Source organism: Glycine soja, chromosome 3, assembly GCF_004193775.1.
Source record: "Glycine soja cultivar W05 chromosome 3, ASM419377v2, whole genome shotgun sequence".
NCBI classification, from domain to species: Eukaryota; Viridiplantae; Streptophyta; class Magnoliopsida; order Fabales; family Fabaceae; genus Glycine; species Glycine soja.
The window spans coordinates 25,726,009-25,747,252 of NC_041004.1; the positions used below are offsets into that span (position 1 = coordinate 25,726,009).

At 35.0% G+C, this 21,244-nt stretch overlaps 1 protein-coding gene and 1 non-coding gene across 2 annotated transcripts; both read right to left on the reverse strand.

Annotated features, from left to right (window-relative positions):
* Window positions 1-1,188: 1,188 nt before the first annotated feature.
* On the reverse strand, window positions 1,189-1,295 carry LOC114407985. Its single transcript, XR_003665787.1, has one exon. It is a non-coding gene; the product is annotated as a small nucleolar RNA R71 (small nucleolar RNA).
* Window positions 1,296-11,921: 10,626 nt separating this feature from the next.
* LOC114405064 lies at window positions 11,922-13,278 on the reverse strand. Its single transcript, XM_028367747.1, has 2 exons — window positions 12,948-13,278; window positions 11,922-12,103 (listed from the first exon to the last, which is right to left on the reverse strand). The coding sequence occupies exons 1-2, from the start codon at window positions 13,276-13,278 to the stop codon at window positions 11,922-11,924; spliced, it is 513 nt and encodes a 170-aa protein (XP_028223548.1).
* Between the last annotated feature and the right edge of the window lie 7,966 nt (window positions 13,279-21,244).

Consider the following 21,244-nt stretch of genomic DNA (forward strand, 5'->3'; position numbering starts at 1 on the left):
TTTTGCGACGGATTTAGCGACCACTTTTGCTTGTGGCAATACAGAGTAGTAGTAGAAATCATGTAGCAACGGATTTTAGCGACCACCCTTGCTGAATTATTTGGGATTTTTTGTTTTAGTAGCTAGAGTTGCTATTTTTGGCTGAATTATTTTATGGTAACTTCTTTTAATCCATATTTTGTGGGAAAAATAGCTAGAGCCCTTAGTTTTGTCAGATTTGAAAGTTCCAAAAAAGTAGCAAATTTGATTTTTGTCAAAACTTCAAACAGCTATAACTTTTGCTCCGGGTATCAGAATGACTATTATTATATATGTATTTGGGGGTAGAAAAACATTTCCCATGTCGTGGCAGCCTGTCATAGGCTGGCTGAGGTTTCCATCATCCAAAAAAAGTGATTCTGTCAAAAGTTTTTTATTTTCCAAGTTTTATTCTCTTATTTTTCTTAACTTACCAATTTTAGCTTCTATAGTTAGACTTTGAATTTTTGTTTGAAATTTTTTGTGCTATCTTCTCATCATTTTATAAGGTTGCTCACAAAATTTCAAGTCATTTGGATATCATTTAATGGTAGCTGTAGTTCAAACCTACACTGTTACTTGCATAAGATTGCAACTAGTTGTGCATGCTGAATATAGTGTATGACTAGAGGCAATCCATCTAACTTACAACCCTTTGATCCTGAGATAGATAGGTCATTTCATAGATTATTTAGACATCATTTAGTACCTTTTGAGCATCCTGAGCATTCTGTTATTGGTGATTTTGAACATTATAGATTTGAACATTCTGATTTAGAACATTCTGAGAACATGGCACAACCTCCACCCTGTGAGAGGACTCTAAGGGAAATGGCTGCACCTGATTTCACCTACGAGAGCTTGTGCATCCAATACCCTGATGAGGATGTCCCATATGTTCTTAAAACTGGACTGATCCATTTGCTTCCAAAGTTTCATGGCCTTGCAGGTGAAGACCCGCACAAGCATCTGAAAGAATTCCATATTGTTTGCTCCACCATGAAACCACCAGATGTCTAGGAGGATCACATATTTCTGAAGGCCTTCCCTCATTCTTTAGAGGGAGTGGCAAAGGACTGGCTATATTACCTTGCCCCAAGGTCCATCACGAGCTGGGATGACCTCAAGAGAGTATTCTTAGAAAAAATTTTCCCTGCTTCCAGGACCACGGCCATTAGAAAAGATATTTCAGGCATTAGACAACTCAGTGGAGAGAGCTTATATGAATACTAGGAGAGATTTAAGAAACTATGTGCCAATTGCCCTCACCACCAGATTTCTGAGCAGCTTCTCCTCCATATTTTTATAAAGGACTCAACAACATGGAGAGAAGTATGATAGATGCTTCCAGTGGTGGAGCCCTTGGAGACATGACCCCTGCTAAAGCCAGAAATTTAATTGAGATGATGGCTTCAAACTCCCAGCAATTTAGTGCCAAAAGTGATGCTATTGTCATTAGAGGAGTGCATGAAGTAGCCACAAATTCATCTTCATCAGCCGAGACTAAGAAGCTTGAAGGTAAACTAGATGCCTTGGTTAACCTGGTAACCCAACTGGTCGTGATTCAAAAATCTGCACCTATCGCCAGACTCTGTGGTTTATGCTCCTCTGTTGACCACCACACAGGCCTTTGCCCTTCTGTGCAACAATCTGAAGCAATTGAACAGGCTGAAGCTTATGCTGCAAACATCTACAATAGACCTTCTCAACCTCAGCAACAAAATCAGCCACAACAGAATAATTATGACCTCTCCAACAACAGGTACAATCCCGGGTGGAGGAATCATCCCAACCTTAGATGGTTGAATCCTTCACAACAGCAGCAACAACAACCTTATTTTCAAAATGCTGCTGGCCCAAGCAGACCATACGTTCCTCCACCAATCCAGTTGCAACAACAGCAACAGCCCCAGAAACAACAAACAGTTGAGGCCCCTCCGCAACCTTCCCTTGAAGAACTTGTGAGGCAAATCACTATGCAAAACATGCAGTTTCAACAAGAGACCAGAGCCTTCATTTAGAGCTTAACTAATCGGATGGGACAGTTGTCTACACATTTAAATCAACAAAAGTCCCAGAATTCTGATAGATTACCTTCTCAATCTGTCCAGAATCCCAAAAATGTGAGTGGCATTACATTGAGGTCAAGAAAGCAGTGTCAAGGACCTCAACCAGTAGCATCTTCCTCATCCTCAAATGAACCTACCCAACCTCACTCTACTCCAGAAAAAAGATGATGACAAAAATTTAAAGAGTAAGTTACCTAACAATTTCTATGCAGGTGAATCTAAAGAGAAGCAACATATCCCTCTTCCATTCCCTCCAAGAACAATTTCCGACAAAAAATTGGAAGAGGTAGAGAAGCAGATCTTGGAAAACATTTAGAAAAGTAGAGGTAAACATACCTCTACTGGATGCAATAAAGCAAATTCCAAGATATGCTAAATTCTTGAAGGAGCTGTGCACTAATAAGCGAAAGCTTAAAGGAAGTGAAAGAATTAGTATGGGCAGAAATGTCTCTGCATTGATTGGTAAATCTGTTCCCCAAATCCCTGAAAAATGTAAAGATCTAGGTACATTCAGCATACCTTGTATTATAGGGAACAATAAGTTTGACAATGCCATGCTAGATTTAGGGCTTCTGTTAGTGTTATGCCTCTGTCTATTTTTAATTCTCTATCTCTAGGTCCTTTGCAGTCAACTGATGTGGTAATTCATTTAGCTAATAGAAGTGTTGCCTATCCTGCTGGTTTCATAGAGGATGTCTTAGTTAGAGTTGGTGAGCTGATTTTCCCTGTTGATTTTTATATTTTAAATATGGAGGAGGGATTTTCTAAAGGATCAGTTCCCATCATTTTAGGCAGACCTTTTATGAAAACTGCTAGAACTAAGATAGATGTATATGCAGGCACACTATCTATGGAGTTTGGTGATATAACTATTCATTTTAATATTCTTGATGCTATGAAACACCCATCTGAAGATCTTTCTGTATTTCGTGTTGAAATAATTGACCATATTGTTGATGAATACATCACTGATCTTCATTCTAATCTGCATGCCTGTCACTCTTCATGCATTGAATCTAAATTTGTACTTGATCATATATCTGAATTTGATGCTGAGAGTGAATCTGAATTTTATATTGATTACATGTCTGGTGATGTTTTACCTCCTGAGATTGATTTTATAGAGTCAGATAGAACTAACCATGTTTTAGGAAGTACACATGCCTCTGACTTTCTTTATGAGGTACAGGCTGAGAAACCATCTCTTTCTACCATTATCCAGCCGCCCACACCAGAATTGAAGTCTCTACCATCAAATTTAAAATATGCTTACTTGGATGATAGCAAAATTTTTCCTGTAATTATATTTGCCTCCCTTGCTGATGAGCAAGAGGAGAAGCTGTTATCAGTTCTCAAGAAGCATAAGAAGGCTATAGGCTGGACCCTGGCAGACATTCCTGGTATTAGCCCATCCACATGTATGCATCAGATAAATTTAGAAGATGGGGCTAAACCAATAAGACAGCCATAGAGAAGACTCAACCCGGTGATTTTTGATGTAGTGAAGAAGGAGGTAACCAAGCTTTTGCAAGCTGGAATCATTTATCCTATCTCCGACAGCCAATGGGTGAGTCCCGTCCAGGTAGTCACTAAGAAAACCGGCCTCACTGTCATAAAAAATTAGAAGGAGGAGCTGATTCCTACTCGGGTGCAGAACATTTAGAGAGTCTGAATTGACTATAGGAGGCTGAACCAGGTTACCAAAAAGGACCATTTTCCACTGCCATTCATTGACCGGATGCTTGAATGCTTGGCAGGATTTTATAGGCGCTTTATAAGAGATTTTAGCAAAGTAGCCCTTCCACTATCTAACTTGTTGCAAAAGGAGATGGAGTTTGACTTTAATGATAAATGCAAAGAGGAACTGACTACCACCCCTATCATTCAGGCACCTGATTGGACAGCCCCATTTGAGCTAATGTGCGATGCATCCAATTACACATTGGGGGTTGTCCTTGCTCAAAAGATCTCCTTACTTCAACTTACTTTTTTCCACCATGACTTAGGGGGTTTTTCTTTTCCTATCTCCTTCTTTACTTTTATTACATTTGTCCAATTCTATTTGATGGTTTAATTGCTTTTAATCTTTTAATTATGCTACATTGAAGACAATGTGTTGTTTAAATATGGGGGAAGTGTTCTTTGGTTTTGGTTTTGCTAGTTTTGTTAATTTTGTTAGTTGTGTTAAAATTGTTAGTTTTGTTGGGTTTCTAGTTTAATATTTTAGGTCAATTCTGTTTGCATGTACAACTTTGCATATTTTTCTTTGAATTATAGGATATGTTCAAGAAATGGGTAATTGTTCTGAAAATAAAAGTCTCTTGATATTTTGTGATTTGAAATCCTTGTTTTTCCTCTACATGTAATGATAGTTTTGAAAGCTCAATTTGAAAGTGATAAGTTTACCTTTGTGAGAATTTGAGCCATCCATCATCATAATCTTTTGGTGTGTTTTACCCCATTGATTGCTTGCACAATAGCTTTGGCTTGATTCTTGTTGATGCTTCCTAATTCACATGCATATTTGGAAATGATTTAGGCAATTTTGTTCTTATAAGCTTCTAGCCAAATGGACTTACCTTGAATTAATTCCTTTGATAGCCCCTTTGAGCCTATGTTCCCCTTTCTTTGTTTTGAAGCTCATTACAAGCCTTAAGTGAAAAACCATGATATCGCCTTACCCTTAAGGAATTTTGGAGCTTTGGAATTATTTTGGGAATAAGTGTGGGGGTGGGGGTGGGGGTTATGTTTCATTGGAAGATATGATTTTTGGCCATGCTTAATGTTTTATTTTGGCCATGCTTGATGTATATATATATATATATATATATATATATGTATATTGCCTAGTTCTTGCTTTAATCTTCAAATTCGTGTTGTTTAAAAAAAATGAAAAAAAAGGAGAAAAACTCAGTTTCTGCAAATTCGTACTATTCAAAAAAAAAAAGAAAAGAAAAGAAGTGAAGTTGAATAAATGAGGTCTTGTTATGAGGACTTGATTTTGTTAATATTAGAGGGTTTGGGTTTACTACTTGTGCTTAATTTCCACTTATTCCCCATTGCTACTCTACTCCTTTGGGATTTAGCTGCTTATTCCATATTTTTTTCCCTACCTTATCCTTGGTCGCATTACAACCTTTAAAGACCTTTTGATCCTCATGTGCATGTGTTTGTCAAGTTGTTTGTCAATTTTAGAATTTTGCCAAGTCTATGTGGTGTTTGTTTTCATGGGTGCTTCGAGAGTAAACAATAGCCTAGACACTTGAGAGATAGAGTGTATATCTTGTGAGGCTTAATCATTTTTCATTATTGAGCTGATTAACTATTTTTCCATGATTGGGTTGCATGGATGATTTTCACGAATGTCTTGACTCTTTGGATCCCTTCATGTTAGATGTTACCCATTCCTTTCATTCCTTGATGTTCATTGAGAAATATGTAAATGTTTTTGTTTGTCTCTCTTTGATATCCTTGGATTTTGTTCTTTATTTCATTTTGCCCAGGAGTGCAAAAGGCTAAGTATGGGGGGTTTTGATGTGCCATTATTTCCTCCTATTTCTTAACCCTTTTTGCATCATTTTAAGTACTGATTAGTCTTAGTTGTCAAATTAATTAGGCATTTTTATTATTTGGGCCCATTCAGCTAATTTGATGTTTTTAATCTAATTTCAAGAATTAATGAAGCATTGGGCATGAATCCAGAATTGGGCTTGGACTTGAAGAGGGCAGACTATTTTATTCTACAAAATTAGATCATATCTTATCTTATCTAGATATTATTTAGATTTGATCTCATCTAGATATTATTTCATCTAGATATTATCTTATCGTATCTTATCTAGATTTTATTTTATTTTATTTATGGGCTTGGATTTAAAACAGATTAGTAAGCTTTGGGGCTGGAAAACTATATAATAGCACCAAGGTTCTAGTTTAGGCTCTCTCTCCTATTTTCGTTTTTAGCTTTAGGCTTTTCTTAGACACTTTTTCATTTTGCAATTCCAGTTTTGACTTTTCATTTTAGCAATAAAATTTCGTTCTTCAATCTATAATTTCGTTCTCTATTGATTAATGGAAGGCTAAGTCTCCAGCGTTGCTTTCTCTTGAGGATCAAGCACAGTTCTCTTTGAGGTTCTATTATTACTGTTAAATTCTGTTCAATTTTTCCTCTTCGCTAATTACTCTGAATTGGTTGCTATTAATTCATGCATGGTTAGTGCTTGATTAATTGTCTCTGCGCTTAATTATGTTCATGCTTAATGATCATTTATGATTAATTGGTGTATGTGTTGCTTAATCACATAATGAATGCCTTATGTTAAATTTCGCTTAGTAATTTAATTTAGGGTTGGATTAAGTGGTTGAACTGATAAAGGATAAACTCTCGTAACCTAGGATAAGAGACTTGCTTGTGAATCAAGGGGAAGCAACGTGTTTTAATTCTGATATTTTCTAATTCAATTTTATTCGCTGTTTAATTTACAAAAACAAACAAACCCACCCCCAATTCGTTACTATTTTCCTATTATCTGTTATGAATATTTGGTTTATCATTGCTCGTTGGGAAACGACCAAGGATCACTTCCTAGTTACTACATTTTAATGTTTATTTGATTTGGGTACGGCCTCGATCAACCCTTATTTCCCAATCTAAGTTTAGCCTCTACATTGTCCTTCCCGTGGAAGTTTGAGAGGTTAATTTTAGCCTCTTGAGGCTTTCTTTCCTTTTCTCTCCTATGGGAGTGAGGTCTAAGATGTGACTTATGCCTTCCTTCATAATAGTCACGAAGTTCTTCACTTAGGCTCTTACAAAAGTCATGACTATTATAGGAGGCATGTTTTTCTTTTCTTAACTCTTTTAGTATTTTCCTTCTTTCTTCTTCCCTTGTTTTATCTTTTTCATCTTGACTTATTTCTTCCACTCTTTTTTTTCCTTTTTCTTTTCTCTCTTGTTTTTCTTTCCTCAACTTAAGGGATCTTAACTCATCTAATATCTTATACAAGGGGTCCTTAGGAGTAAAACCCTCACCATTAACACTAGATGAAGAATGAAGACTCATGTTGGTTCCTAAGTTGTGGTTCTTTCATGTTTGAGGGTTTGAAAACAAAAGATAAAAAAAACTATGGTTGAAACTAGCCAAAATAAACACTAAAAGAGGCGTGAAAGATAAGGTAAAACTAATTGGTAAAAGGAAAGCTATCTAGGCGGTTTGACAATGGAAGGTAAAGGAAATAAGCTATGAAAGTAAGCAAGAAATTAAAGTGCAAGAAATGTAAACTAGAGGAATCCTAAGAGTGTTTGGATGACCATATTTAAGGTTCTGAACAAAACACTCACTAACCTAAGGGAAAATTGCCAAAAATTATTACACACAAATGGAAGTTTGGTAACCTATTGGAGGCTCCCAACACACTTCCAATGAAAGACCTTTTTGTTACAAAAACTTGAAAGCAATGAAGGTAAGTAAATTACCAATTACAAAATTACAAAACAGTCCTCAATTTTGGTGGTTGTTCTCCCTTTGGTGATTCACTCAATTTGAAGTGCTTCTTAGTCCAATAGCTCTTAAGGTGGTTGGTCTCTTGCTTCTTGACTCGAATTCTTCAAGGGATGGCACCAATCCTCCTTCCAAATTCCCTATATAGCAACTCACAAACAAGGAAACAAAGAGACAAGCAATAACCAAAGACCAAAATAATGAAATGAAATCTAATCCAATAGAGTTTTAACATGACAAATTTTTAAGGATTATTCAACAATTAAAACAATGAAAAGCACATAAAAGCAAGCTAGGACTCAAAGAGAAACCTAGAATTGCTCTAGAGCAGAGTAAAAGAAAACTAAAAAAAATAGGACTCAAGAAACCTCTAGTTTTGGCACTTGTTTTCACACTAATTTTCAATTGAAATTTCATAACTAAGATTTGTATAAAATAGGCACCAATTATAGAACAAATTTCGAACCAAAAACAACAAGCACACTTCCATTTCACTTTTTTTTCCTAGACACTGATTTTCCTGCCAACTTGTGTGATTTTTATTATTTTTTAATTTTATCCAAATTACTTGCTTATTTCTTTATAATTTTTTTCCAGATGTCTAGAAAATTCAGTAAAACTTTCAGATTAAAATTCAGAATGACCAATTCCCAGTAATTTTTACAAGTACGTATGTCCAAGCTACCACCACCAGTGATTTCAACCTAAAAATCAAGAGTAGTGTCTATGTTGCTTAAGGCTTGGATAATTACAATTTGGGTTTACTTATGCTCAAATGTATTGAATAACAAAATTCAAGAGAGCTTAAGACTTGTTTTGATTCAAAAATCCAGCCACAACTCAATTTCTTCATAGGCATCATATAGGAAACTTTAAAAACAAAACAAAGTTCAACAAGACTACTTCTAGGAATTGATTTAGAACATGTTATGAACTAAGTAACATGCATGAATTAGACTCAAGATTCAAAAGATAGGCTAAGAATGACAAGAATACATGAACAAATGTATCTAGAATTCAATCAACAAAATCAAAATTCAACACAAACTTAGAACATAATGTGACAATTATTATGACTAAACATGACTCTAAGACAACATGGAATAAGTGATTTACACTTAGATTTTTCTGTTTTTTTTTTTTTCTAATCAATATTTTGGAAGAAAATTTAGATCTAAAGGTTCAGCACAAGAAGATTATGACTGACAAATTATAGAACCTAAAATCAACACAAAAACATGATTCAAGAGTAGATCTATAAAATTTGAACCATAGAAATGCAAGAACAAGTGTAGATCTAAGATTTAATCGGTTTATTTTTTTTAACCTACTCTAAACAGAACCAAACTGCAAGAAAATGGAGTATATACATGGAGAATAAGATGAAGAACAAGGAATTAAAGTGAATTGACGTAACAAAAAGATAGAGGAAGCAAAAGAACATCACCTAGACGAAGATGCTCTTAATACCACATGATGTAGCTCCGTGTGGAGCTTGTAGGCCTTGGATCTTCTTCATCAATGGAGTCCTTTGCTTCTTGAATATGAATGGCAGCAGAATGGAGAAGGAAGAAATATGATTGGAGATGCCACTTCAAGGAGAAGATGAGTCAAGCACAAGCTCACCACCATAGGAAGCCATGGATAAGAGCTTGAAGGAGGAGAAGATGACGGGAGGGAGAAGGAGAGAAAGAGCACGAAATTTTGTGCCTCAAATGAGGTTTGAACTTTGAAGTGTAATTCTCAAATGATCAAAGTTGAAAAAATGCACACACATGGTCTCTATTTATATCATAAGTGTCACATAAAATTGGAGGGAAATTTGAATTTCTATTCAAATTTCACTTGAATTTGAAATTGAATTTGTGGAGCCAAATTTTGGAGCCAAAATTTCACTAATTATGATTAGTAAATTTTTACTATGGTTCAGCCCACTAATCGAAGATCAAGTCCAAGATTTTCCACTAAGTGTGTGTAGGTGTCATGAGGCATGTAAAGCATGAAGGACATATACAAAGTGTGACTATATGATGTGGCAATGGGGTGTAGCAAGCAAATGCTCACCTCCCCGTCTAAAATTTAATTGGATTGGGCTCCTCCCAATTTAATTAAATTTATTTCCCAATACACACATCAAATATTCACGTAATGCATGTAAAATTACAAAACTACCCCTAATACAAAAACTAGTCTAGGTGCCTTAAAATACAAGGGCTGAAAAATCCTACATTTGTAGGATACCCTACCTACATTATGGAACCCTAAATACAAGGCCCAAAAATAATGAAATGCTAATCTCATATGTACAAAGATAAGTGGGCTCATACTTAGCCTATGGGTCTGAAATCTATCCTAAGACTCATGAGAACCTTAGGGCCTTCTCTTGCATCTTTGGCCCAAGAAGAATAGAGGAAAAAAAGGAAAAAAGCAATCAAATTGATATTGCACTCTATTTTACAAGTATACACATAACAACTTTTATATAATTGATCCAAGCCCAGCTAACACCAACTATCACACCAACAATTTGGGCTCTAACAAACCTATAGGCTCATTAACTAACACAATAGAAACTGACTTGACCATTAACTAACAATAGCAAACTGAATTACTTACAACACACCTGTTAATTCAGATTCGCTTAAGGATAGAACACCCAATCTACCTCCCATGCTTTCCAAGTTTCCCTTGTTTACTTGATCCCTCAAGAAATAAAATCAGGTCTCAATGTGCTTACTTCTTCCATGAGAAACTAGATGTTTTGCCAAATCAATTGTGAATTTGTTGTCAATCCTCATCTTTAAAGGCCTAGCTACTTTCAATTTCATTTCTTTCACTAGAGTTTCCAACCATGTAGCTTGGCATGCTCCAAATGATGTAGCTATATATCCAGCTTCATAGGAGGATAAAGCAACTACATCTTGCTTCTTTGAACTCCATGAGATTGATCCATTTCCACACATGAAAACATATCCCTCTATACTATTTCGATCATCTTTATCTCCACACTAATCTGAATCTTTATAGCCAACAATCTCCACACTTTTACATTGCAAATCATTTGGAAATAGCAAGGCAAAGTCAAGTGTTCCCTTTATATATATATATATATATATATATATATATATATATATATATATATATATATATATATATCTGTGTGTGTGTGTGTGTGTGTGTGCATATCCTTTTTTCTAGTTGCTTGATGAGATGCTCTTGGCTTCTACATGAACTTGCTTATCAGGCCAACTCCATAAACCAAATCTGATATGGTATTACACAAATATTTTAGTGATCCAACCAGTTGCCGCCTATATTGAGATGAGTTCATATGATCTTCACCTTCTTCTTTAATCAGCCTTGTACTAGTTTCAACATGAGTTGATGCTAGATTACAAATCTAACTTGTTGAATCTCTTTAGAATATTTGTTGCATACTTTTTATAGTGCATGAAAACTCCTTTACTTGTTGGAATTAATTCCATTCCTAGAAAATAGGTAACCTCCCTTAAATCAGACATTTTATACACCCTTTGAATTCATCGATCTCTCCTTCATTGTTTCTTGTTATTAACAGGTCATCAACATACAAGCACACAATCAAAAGATCAGTAAGTTGTGATGCTCAAGTATAGACTTTATTTTCATGTGTACACTTTAGAATGCCTTGTTGCATTAGAAAGAGATTAATTCTCTTATTCCATGTTCTTGGAGCCTACTTAAGGCCATACAAGGCTTTCTTAAGTCTGTAAACATTTTATTCTTCTCCATTTACTTCAAAACCAGGTGGTTGGTTGATATAGACCTTTTCATCCAATGGCCCATTCAAGAAGGCAGATTTGTCATCTAATAGGTGGATAGAACCACCCTTTGAAGCTAGCAATTGATGTCACTAGACTAATTGTTTCTAACTTGTCCACTGGTGCAAACACTCCTTGAAAGTCCACTGGTGCAAACACTTCTTGAAAGTCCACTCTTTCCTTTTGTAGAAACCCCTTTACTAATAACCTTGTCTTGTACTTAGCAATAGTTCCATTAGGCATCCCTTTAACCTTGTAAACCCATTTCAAGCATCCCTTCAATTGAAGTCAGCTCTTAAATTCAACTCTTATTTCATAGCATTTGACCACTTCTCATCCTGAATTGCCTCTTCAAAGATCATAGGTTTTGCTTTGATGAACAAGGCTAGATGGACTAGATCTCCTTCTTGTGTCACAAGGATGTCAAGAAGCATCTTAAAATCATTCAACCTTTGAGGTTGTTGCCGATTTCTTTGAGGTCTTTTAGCTTGAACAATTTTTGATAATTCAGTTTCAGTAATATGGCCCTCAAGTAATCACATCTTCATACTAGCTTTGGGATTGCCCTCATCCCAATTCCACCACTTTGACTCATCTAGTATCACATCTCTGATTATTACTATCATCTTTCCTTTTGGATCATATAGTTTGTAGGATCCAATTGGATAATACCCAATGAAGATCATTGAATCACTTCTATCATTCAACTTCTTCCTCACTAGTTATGAAACATGCTTATAGCATAAAGAGCCAAAGATTTTGAGATGAGACACATATGATTTTCTTCCAGATCAAGCTTCTTCTAGAGTTATCTCTGGAAAACTTCTTGTAGAACTTCTATTAAGAATAAAGGAAGTAGTTGACACAGCTTCTCCCCAAAAATACTTAGGCAATTTCTTATCTTTTAACATGCTTCTCACCATGTCCATGATAGTTTTGTTCTTTCTTTCAACCATCCCATTATGTTGGGGTCTATAAGGAGTAGTTACTTCAGGAAACATCCCTTCTTCATCACAATATTTCTAAAATTCATGTGAAGCCTATTCATCGGCATCAACTGTCCTTATCACCTTAATTTCCTCTCAACTTTTCACACATCAATTTAAACTTCTTAAAAACAAGCACCACTTCACTCTTTCTTTTTAGCAGATGAATCCACATCATCCTTGTATATTAATCAATGAAGGATACAAAGTACTTGTTACCTCCAAGAGACTAGATCTTAAAAGGTCCACATACACTTTAATATATCACTTCTAACTCGTCTCTTGATCCGAGAGGGGTTTGGATTTGAATGCATTTCTGGTCTACTTGGTCACACAACAGTCTTCACGTATCTATTTGGTTCCATTATTTATGGAAGACCATGTACCATTTTCTTACTTTGTAGTAGGTTCAAACTTTTTAAATTTAGGTGTCCAAACTAGTAATGCCCACACCCAATGCACTTCATTCAAGGTGGCATCAAAGCATTCTTTCTCAAGTACTTTAATTCCAATCTTGAAAGTCATGTTCTTTGACAAAGGAACTTTAAAGATTAACTTTCTAGTAATATTATACACCTTCATTGAGTTTTAGTGTAGACTCATAGAATATCCCTTTTTCTGCCAATTGCCTAAAACTCAACAAATTGTTCTTCAATTTTGGAACATAAAGAACATTTGTAATGAAAGCCTTCACTCCATTCTTCCTTTTAACCATCACCTTATCAACTGCTTCAGTAGTAACTACTATATTGTCACCAAACTTCACCTTGCTTTTCACTTTTTCATTGAGAACAATGAACCACTCATTTCTTCCTGATATGTGATTTGAACAGCTTGTGTCCAGATACCAATGATTAGAATAATCACCTTCAAATTTTGTTGTTACCATCAGTAAGTCAGGCCCCATCTTCTTTATCTTGCTCTTGTTTGCTTCTATAGTCATCAATAAAATGTCCCTACTTCTAACAATTATAACACTAAATTCCCTTCTTGTTAAATTTCTTCTTGCAATACTTATCATGACCTCCATTCTTGTTGTTTTTACTTTGATTGTTATTCTTATCTATTGCACTCCTTTGTCCTACACCAGTGTTCTGCCACTTGTTGCTCTTCCATTTTCCTTTTGAACTACCCGAAACACACTAGAAAAGGGGGGCTTCAACAGTGTGATGGATAAAAACTTTGTCTTTCAAAGACTTTGAAAGATTTTCTAAAAAAAAATATGAGTGGATGATGGGTTTTGTCCAAGGGTCGTGAAAAGACATAATGATGAGTGATGGTGATGGTTAAGTGTTTAGGGTGAAGAGAGAGAAAGTGATTATGGGGGGAAGTTGAAAAGATATGGGTTTTTTCAAACTGGATTCGACCCACTTCAAGTGACTCAGGGCAAGTACACTCAAAACACTATGTTTTATTTGTAGACAAAGGATCAAGATGAATGTTTTGATGATGCCAAAGGGTTACATGTTTCTCAAAGCTTTATTCAAGACAAAGAAATCAAAGATATTCAAGATGGATGATCAAGACAGCCTCTAGAGTCTTAGGAAGAGTATATTTAATAGGAAGAGAATTCCAATTGAAGTAGCAAAAGCTTTGGCCAATAAATTTAAGTTAAAAAGGCTTTTTCAAGAAATTTACTCTTTGGTAATCGATTACCAGAGGATGTAATCGATTACCAGTGGCCAAAACTGATTTACAACAGCTATTAAAATTTGAATTCAAAATTTGCACTGTGTAATCGATTACACATATATGGTAATCGATTACCAGCAGTTATTAAACGTTTTAATTCATATTTTAAAGCTTGTAATCGATTACACAAATACTGTAATCGATTACCAGAGGAGTTTTTCAGAAAACATTCTCAACAGTCACATCTTTTTCTTTGGTTCTTGAATGGCTATCAAAGGCTTATATATATGTGACTTGAGACACGAATTTGCTAAGAGTTTTTTAGAACAAAAAGGTCTTATCCTCTTAAAAAGCAAAATTGTTTTATCCTCTTAAAAATTCCTTGGCCAAAACACTTGTGATTCAATAAGGAATTATTTGAGTGCTCAAATTGTTCAATCTATCTCTTTCAAGAGAGATTTCTTCTTCTCTTCTTCTTTATTCTGAAAAGGGATTAAGAGACCAAGGGTCTCTTGTTGTGAAAGAATTCTAAACACAAAGGAAGGATTGTCCTTGTATGTTTAGAACTTGTAAAAGGAATTTACAAGATAGTGGAACTCTCAAGCGGGTTGCTTGGGGACTGGACGTAGGCACAAGGGTGTGGCCGAACCAGTATAAATCTGAGTTTGCACTTTCTCTTCCCTTAAACTCCTTTATTTATTATTGTTTTATATTCATATTCAAATTGTTCTATTTGAATCAATATTTAAGAAATTCATTATTAAGGGAATTTATAACTTGAATAGAAAGTTAAATAGAATTTTTAATTGGGGAAATAATTTGTAATATCTTAATTCAACCCCCCCCCCCCCTTCTTATGATATCTGAGGCCACTTGTCCAACAAGTGGAATCAGAGCTTCATTCATGTATAAAGTTTAGAAGCTTCAAGAATTATGGTCTCATCAAACTGCTTGTTTCCCGAGGGAAATTCTATAAATAGACCTCTCATCTTTAATGGAGTGGGTTACCACTACTGGAAAACCCACATGCAAATCTTTGTAGAGGCAATAGATTTAAATATTTGGGAAGCCATAGAACAAGGACCTTATGTTCCCTCTATAGTGGCCGGAAGTGCAACAATAGAAAAACCTAGAGCAGATTGGACTGAGGAAGAAAGAAGATTAGTACAATATAATTTAAAGGCCAAAAATATTATTACATTTGCCCTAGGAATAGATGAATATTTTAGGGTTTCAAATTGTAAAAGTGCTAAGGATATGTGGGATACACTACAAGTAACACATGAAGGCACAACAGATGTTAAAAGATCTAGGATAAACACTTTAACTCATGAATATGAACTGTTTAGGATGAATGTAAATGAAAGTATACAAGGCATGCAAAAGAGGTTCACACACATAGTTAATCACCTTGCATCTCAAGGAAAAACCTTTCAAAATGAAGATCTAGTAAATAAAGTTTTAAGATGTCTTAATAGAGAATGGCGACCAAAGGTAATAGCCATCACAGAATCTCAAGATTTGTCTAGTATGTCTCTTGCTACATTATTTGGAAAATTGCAGGAGCATGAAATGGAATTATTGAGATTAAATCAACATGAAGAAACGGATAAGAAGAAGAAGAGAATCGCTCTTAAAGCCTCATCTGCTATCCAAGAAGACAGTGATAAAGAAGATTCAATTGACTTGGATAATGATGAAGATATTAGTCCTTTTGTAAAAAGATTCAACAAGTTCCTGAGAGTCAGAGGAAATCAAAAGCGACCCAATTTTAAATCTAAAAGAAGGACAAAAACTTCATCATCTACTCTAAAATGCTTTGAGTGCAATCAACCTGGACATTTGAGGGTTGATTGTCCTATCTTCAAGAAAAAGATGGAGAAGTCTGAAAAGAAAAATATTAATGAAAAGAAATTGAAGAAAGCATACATTACATGGGATGAAAACGATATGGAATCTTCTGAAGATTTAGAAAATGAAGAAATAAACCTCTGCCTTATGGCTAAAAGTTATGAAAGTGATGAAGAGGTAACATCTTCAAACAACTTATCTATTTCTTTGATGAATTGCAAGATGCATTTGCTGATCTGCATAAAGAGTCAATTAAACTTGCAAAGTTAGTTTCATCTTCGAAGAAAACAATTTCAAATTTAGAAAATGAAATTTCAAAATTAAACAAAGAATTAGATCATCTTAGAAATGAAGTCTCAATTTCTAAACCAAATGAAAAAGTTCATATCTCTACTATTTCTGACAAGAAAATGTCAGATTCTTGTAGTTGTTGTGAAAAGTCTGAAAAAGAAATTAAAGAGTTGAAAAACTCACTTGCAAAATTTTCTTATAGTAAAAATAATTTAGATGTCATATTAGGAAAACAAAGACATGCCTCCAATAAGGCTGGACTAGGATATAAATCCAAAAAACAACAAAAATTTCATAAAAACTTCTTTACTTCCACACAAAAATATAATTCTAGTTCTATCACATGTTTTTACTGTGGAAGAAAAGGGCATGGCACATCTACATGCTATTTTAGAAGAAATTGTAACAATATTAAAATGATTTGGGTCCCAAAAGGATCTGTTATTCATACTAACACACAAGGACCCAATAAAGTTTGGTACCTAAGTTACAACCTTGATTTTGTAGGAACCCTTGAGGAAAAAGTGGTACATAGATAGCGGATGCTCAAAACATATGATGGGAGACGAATCAAAATTCATACATATCTCTCCCAAGAAAAGCGGACATGTAACTTATGGTGACAACAACAAAGGTAGAATTCTTGGAGTTGGAAAAATAGGTACAAATTCTTCAACCTCCATTGAAAATGTTCTACTTGTTGAAGGACTTAAACATAGTCTGCTTAGTGTGAGTCAATTATGTGACAAAGGCTATCTGGTATCATTTGATTCTCAAAACTGTGTCATTGAACATAAACATGATACGAATATAAAGCATATAGGGTTTAGAGTCAACAATGTTTACATGATAGACTTAAGTCAAAAACTAGATAATAATCAATGTTTTCTTTGTAAAGATGATGATCCATGGTTGTGGCATAAACGGATTGCACATATAAACATGGAACACTTAAATAGATTAATATCAAAAGATTTAGTTGTTGGTTTGCCAAAACTAAGATTTGAAAAAGATAGGTTATGTGATGCATGTCAAAAGGGAAAACAAACTAGAGTTTCTTTCAAATCTAAAAACATTGTTTCAACTACTCAACCCTTACAATTACTACATATGGATTTGTTTGGTCCTTCCAGAATCATGAGTTTTGGAGGAAGTTACTATGCTCTTGTTATAGTTGATGATTATTCTAGATACACATGGACTCTTTTTATCACTTATAAGAATGATGCATTTCAAGCATTTAGAAAACTTGCAAAAATCATTCAAAATAAGAAAAATCTCAAGATTATATCTATTAGGAGTGATCATGGGGGTGAGTTTGAAAATAAAGAATTTGAATTATTTTGTGATAAGCATGGGATTGAGCATAACTTTTCTACACCAAGAACCCCTCAACAAAATGGTGTTGTTGAAAGGAAAAATAGATCTTTGGAAGAGATTGGTAGAACTTTATTAAATGATACTCCTCTTCCAAAACACTTTTGGGATGAAGCCGTTAACACTGCATGCTACATTTTAAATAAGGCTTTAATAAGACCCATTTTAAAGAAAACTCCATATGAATTGTTCAATGGCAGAAAACCAAACATCTCACATCTTCATATCTTTGGTTGTAAATGTTTTGTATTGAAAAATGGAAAAGATAACTTAGGAAAATTTGATGCTAAGTCAGATGAAGGTATTTTCCTTGGATATTCTCTGCATAGTAAAGCTTATAGAATATATAATAAAAGAACAATGACAATTGAAGAGTCTATACATGTTTCCTTTGATGAGTCTAATGCCATTCCTCCAAGGAAGGATTTTTTAGATGATATTTCAGATTCCTTAGAAGATACACATACTCATGGAAATGACTCTAAAGAAAAAGATGAAGGAAGCAATGAGGATTCTCAATATAATGGAGTTAGAGGAAATAATGAACTTCCAAGAGAATGGAAAGCCTCAAGAGATCATCCCCTCGACAACATTATTGGTGATATATCAAAAGGGGTAACAACTAGACATTCTCTTAAAGATTTATGCAATAATATGGCTTTTGTATCTATGATTTAACCTAAAAATATAAAAGAAGCAATAGTAGATGATAACTGGATCATTGCCATGCAAGAAGAACTGAATCAATTTGAAAGAAACAATGTGTGGAAACTAGTTGAAAAACCTGAAAATTATCCTGTCATAGGAACAAAATGGGTTTTTAGAAATAAATTAGATGAACATGGCATAATTATTAGAAATAAGGCTAGGTTATTAGCAAAAGGGTATAATCAAGAAGAGGGAATAGACTATGAAGAAACATATGCTCCAGTTGCAAGATTAGAAGCCATTAGAATGCTCTTAGAATATGCATCCATAATGAATTTTAAGCTCTATCAAATGGATGTTAAAAGTGCTTTTCTAAATGGTTTAATTCAAGAAGAAGTATATGTTGAACAACCCCCAAGTTTTGAAATCCCGAATAAACCAAATCATGTTTATAAATTGCAAAAGGCTCTTTATGGTTTGAAACAAGCCCCTAGGGCGTGGTATGAACGTTTAAGTAATTTTCTCCTAGAAAAAGAATTTTCTAGAGGAAAAGTGGATACCACATTGTTCATAAAGAGAAAGCATAATGATATTTTGTTGGTTCAAATATATTTTGATGATATAATTTTTGGATCTACTAATGATTCATTGTGCAAGGAGTTTTCCCTTGATATGCAAAGTGAATTTGAAATGTCAATGATGGGAGAACTAAAGTACTTCCTGGGATTACAAATCAAGCAAACTCAAGAAGGTATATTCATCAATCAATCCAAGTACTGCAAGGAATTGATCAAAATATTTGGGATGGAAAGTGCAAAACACATGGCTACACCGATGAGCACTAGCTGTTACTTAGATAAAGATGAATCTGGTCAATCTATAGACATGAAACAGTATCGAGGTATGATCGGATCTCTTATCTATTTATCTGCTAGTAGACTTGATATTATGTTTAGTGTATGCATGTGTGCTAGGTTTCAATCCAACCCCAAACAATCACATTTGAGTGTAGTTAAGAGAATCATGAGATATCTATTAGGTACAATAAATTTAGGATTATGGTATCCTAAGAAATCAACATGTAACTTAATAGGATATTCTGATTCTGACTTTGCCGGATCTAAAACTGATAGAAAAAGCACAAGTGGAACTTGTCAATTCATTGGATCCGCTCTTGTCCCATGGCATAGTAAGAAACAAAACAGTGTTGCTTTATCCACTGCTGAAGCGGAATATATCTTTGTCGGCAGTTGTTGTGCACAGATTTTATGGATGAAGCAACAATTATCTGACTATGGTATCCTTCTTGATCGCATACCTATTAGGTGTGATAATACTAGTGCCATAAATCTATCCAAAAATCTTGTTCAACACTCTAGAACCAAACATATAGAAATTAGGCACCATTTTCTTAGAGATCATGTCCTAAAGGGAGATTGTGTATTAGAGTTTGTTGATACAAAGAATCAGCTTGCTGATATCTTTACAAAACCTCTCCCAAAAGATATATTCTTTTCAATAAGAAGAGAATTAGGCCTTTTAGACCTTAGTGATTTGGATAGGTAATGTTTATGATTGATTGATTGTGTTTTGATTAAGTATGACGCTTGTTTATGACTAATTTATTTTACTTTTCTTGTTGGTATAAGTAACTATTAAGATAGTATAAGTTTTTAGACTTAGAAATAAGTTTTCTGTTAGGAAAAGGCTATTGTTTTGTTCTGGTAATCGATTACATGAATACTGTAATCGATTACACTAGAACAGATGGCCTGTAATCGATTACAGTATTCATGTAATCGATTACCAGTAGGCTGCCTCCACCTGTAATCGATTACAATACGTCTTGCTCTATAAATATCACGTTTTCCAGAAACCCCTGCGCAGCCTCTTGACCCTTTCGACGTTCCTCCATTCCCAAACCTCCAAACCTTCCTATCTTACTCATTTCTTCATCAAATCGACTCCCGTAACTTGCAATCTTCTTCTTTTTCATTTTTCTTTTGATTTCACCGATTGAAATCTGCAAAAACTCCTTCAAATGGAAGAATCGTCAAAGAAACGTAAGGGTTCATCCACCTCCACTTCGGCTTCAAGAGCTCATCGTTCCGGAGCCAACAGCGCATCCACAGCACCAATTCCACCCTCCATATCTTCGTCCACACTATTTTCTTCCGAAGAACAGCAGAAACGGTACTCAAATCTTTTCTCATCTCGTTCCATTATCGACCCTAAGTTCATTGATATGGAATTCTTTTATGCTGAAACTTTTGATTGCATTCAAGCCTTTCAGAACCTAGGTCTTATACCTTTCATGTCATTACAATTGCCTGTTTATCCTGAATTGGTTAAAGCTTTTTATTGTAATCTTGAAATTCAGGACAACACTTTGATTTCTGAGGTTTTTGGGATAAAAATGGTCATTGACCAATCCCTTTTCCATGACTTAACCCAATTGTCCAGTGACGGTGTACCATTTGAAGGTACACTGAATGACAATTGGAAATTTGATTTCTCTGCACATGATGCCTGCCAGTTGGTTTGCCCCAACCATGCGGATATGACCGGACGCCTTCTTGTCGGTTCATTGGCTTTTGAAAGCCGCATCCTTCATTATCTGATTGTGCGGATTTTGCTTCCACGATCTTCCAATCTTGCCCAGGTTTCTGAGGAAGATCTTGTTATCATGTGGGCCTTTCATACCGGGCGTCAACTTGACTGGGCACATTTAGTCAGATATCGCATGCATAAGGCATTGCGATTAAATGCTCCATTTCCATATCCACATCTTGTCACTCTCTTTTTTCGCCATTTTCAAATTCCTCTTGATTCTGAACCTTATGTTCCAATCAAGAGATCCTTTTTAATTGGTGCTGCTGTGATTGTTTCTTTTGGTTACCGCAAAGAGCATGATGGCTCTTGGGTTAAAAAGGGCGCTCAACCCACTGATGAAGAAGGCAACCTACCAGTTGAAGATAATTCCACTCTTCTTCGAAGGCTTATGGACAAGTTTGATGGTCTTCAGACCTTTGTTGGTGACAAGTTTGATGCCATGGAATTGCAAGTCGACATGC

Excerpts from the sequence above, each read along its gene's own strand:
- LOC114405064 (XM_028367747.1), bottom strand. The coding sequence starts at position 13,278 with ATGGGGCCTGACTTACTGATGGTAACAACAAAATTTGAAGGTGATTAT. Across the intron at positions 12,104-12,947 it reads TACACTAAAACTCAATGAAG|TGAGGAAGAAGTTGAATGAT; the intron begins GTGTATAATATT and ends TTTCATAACTAG.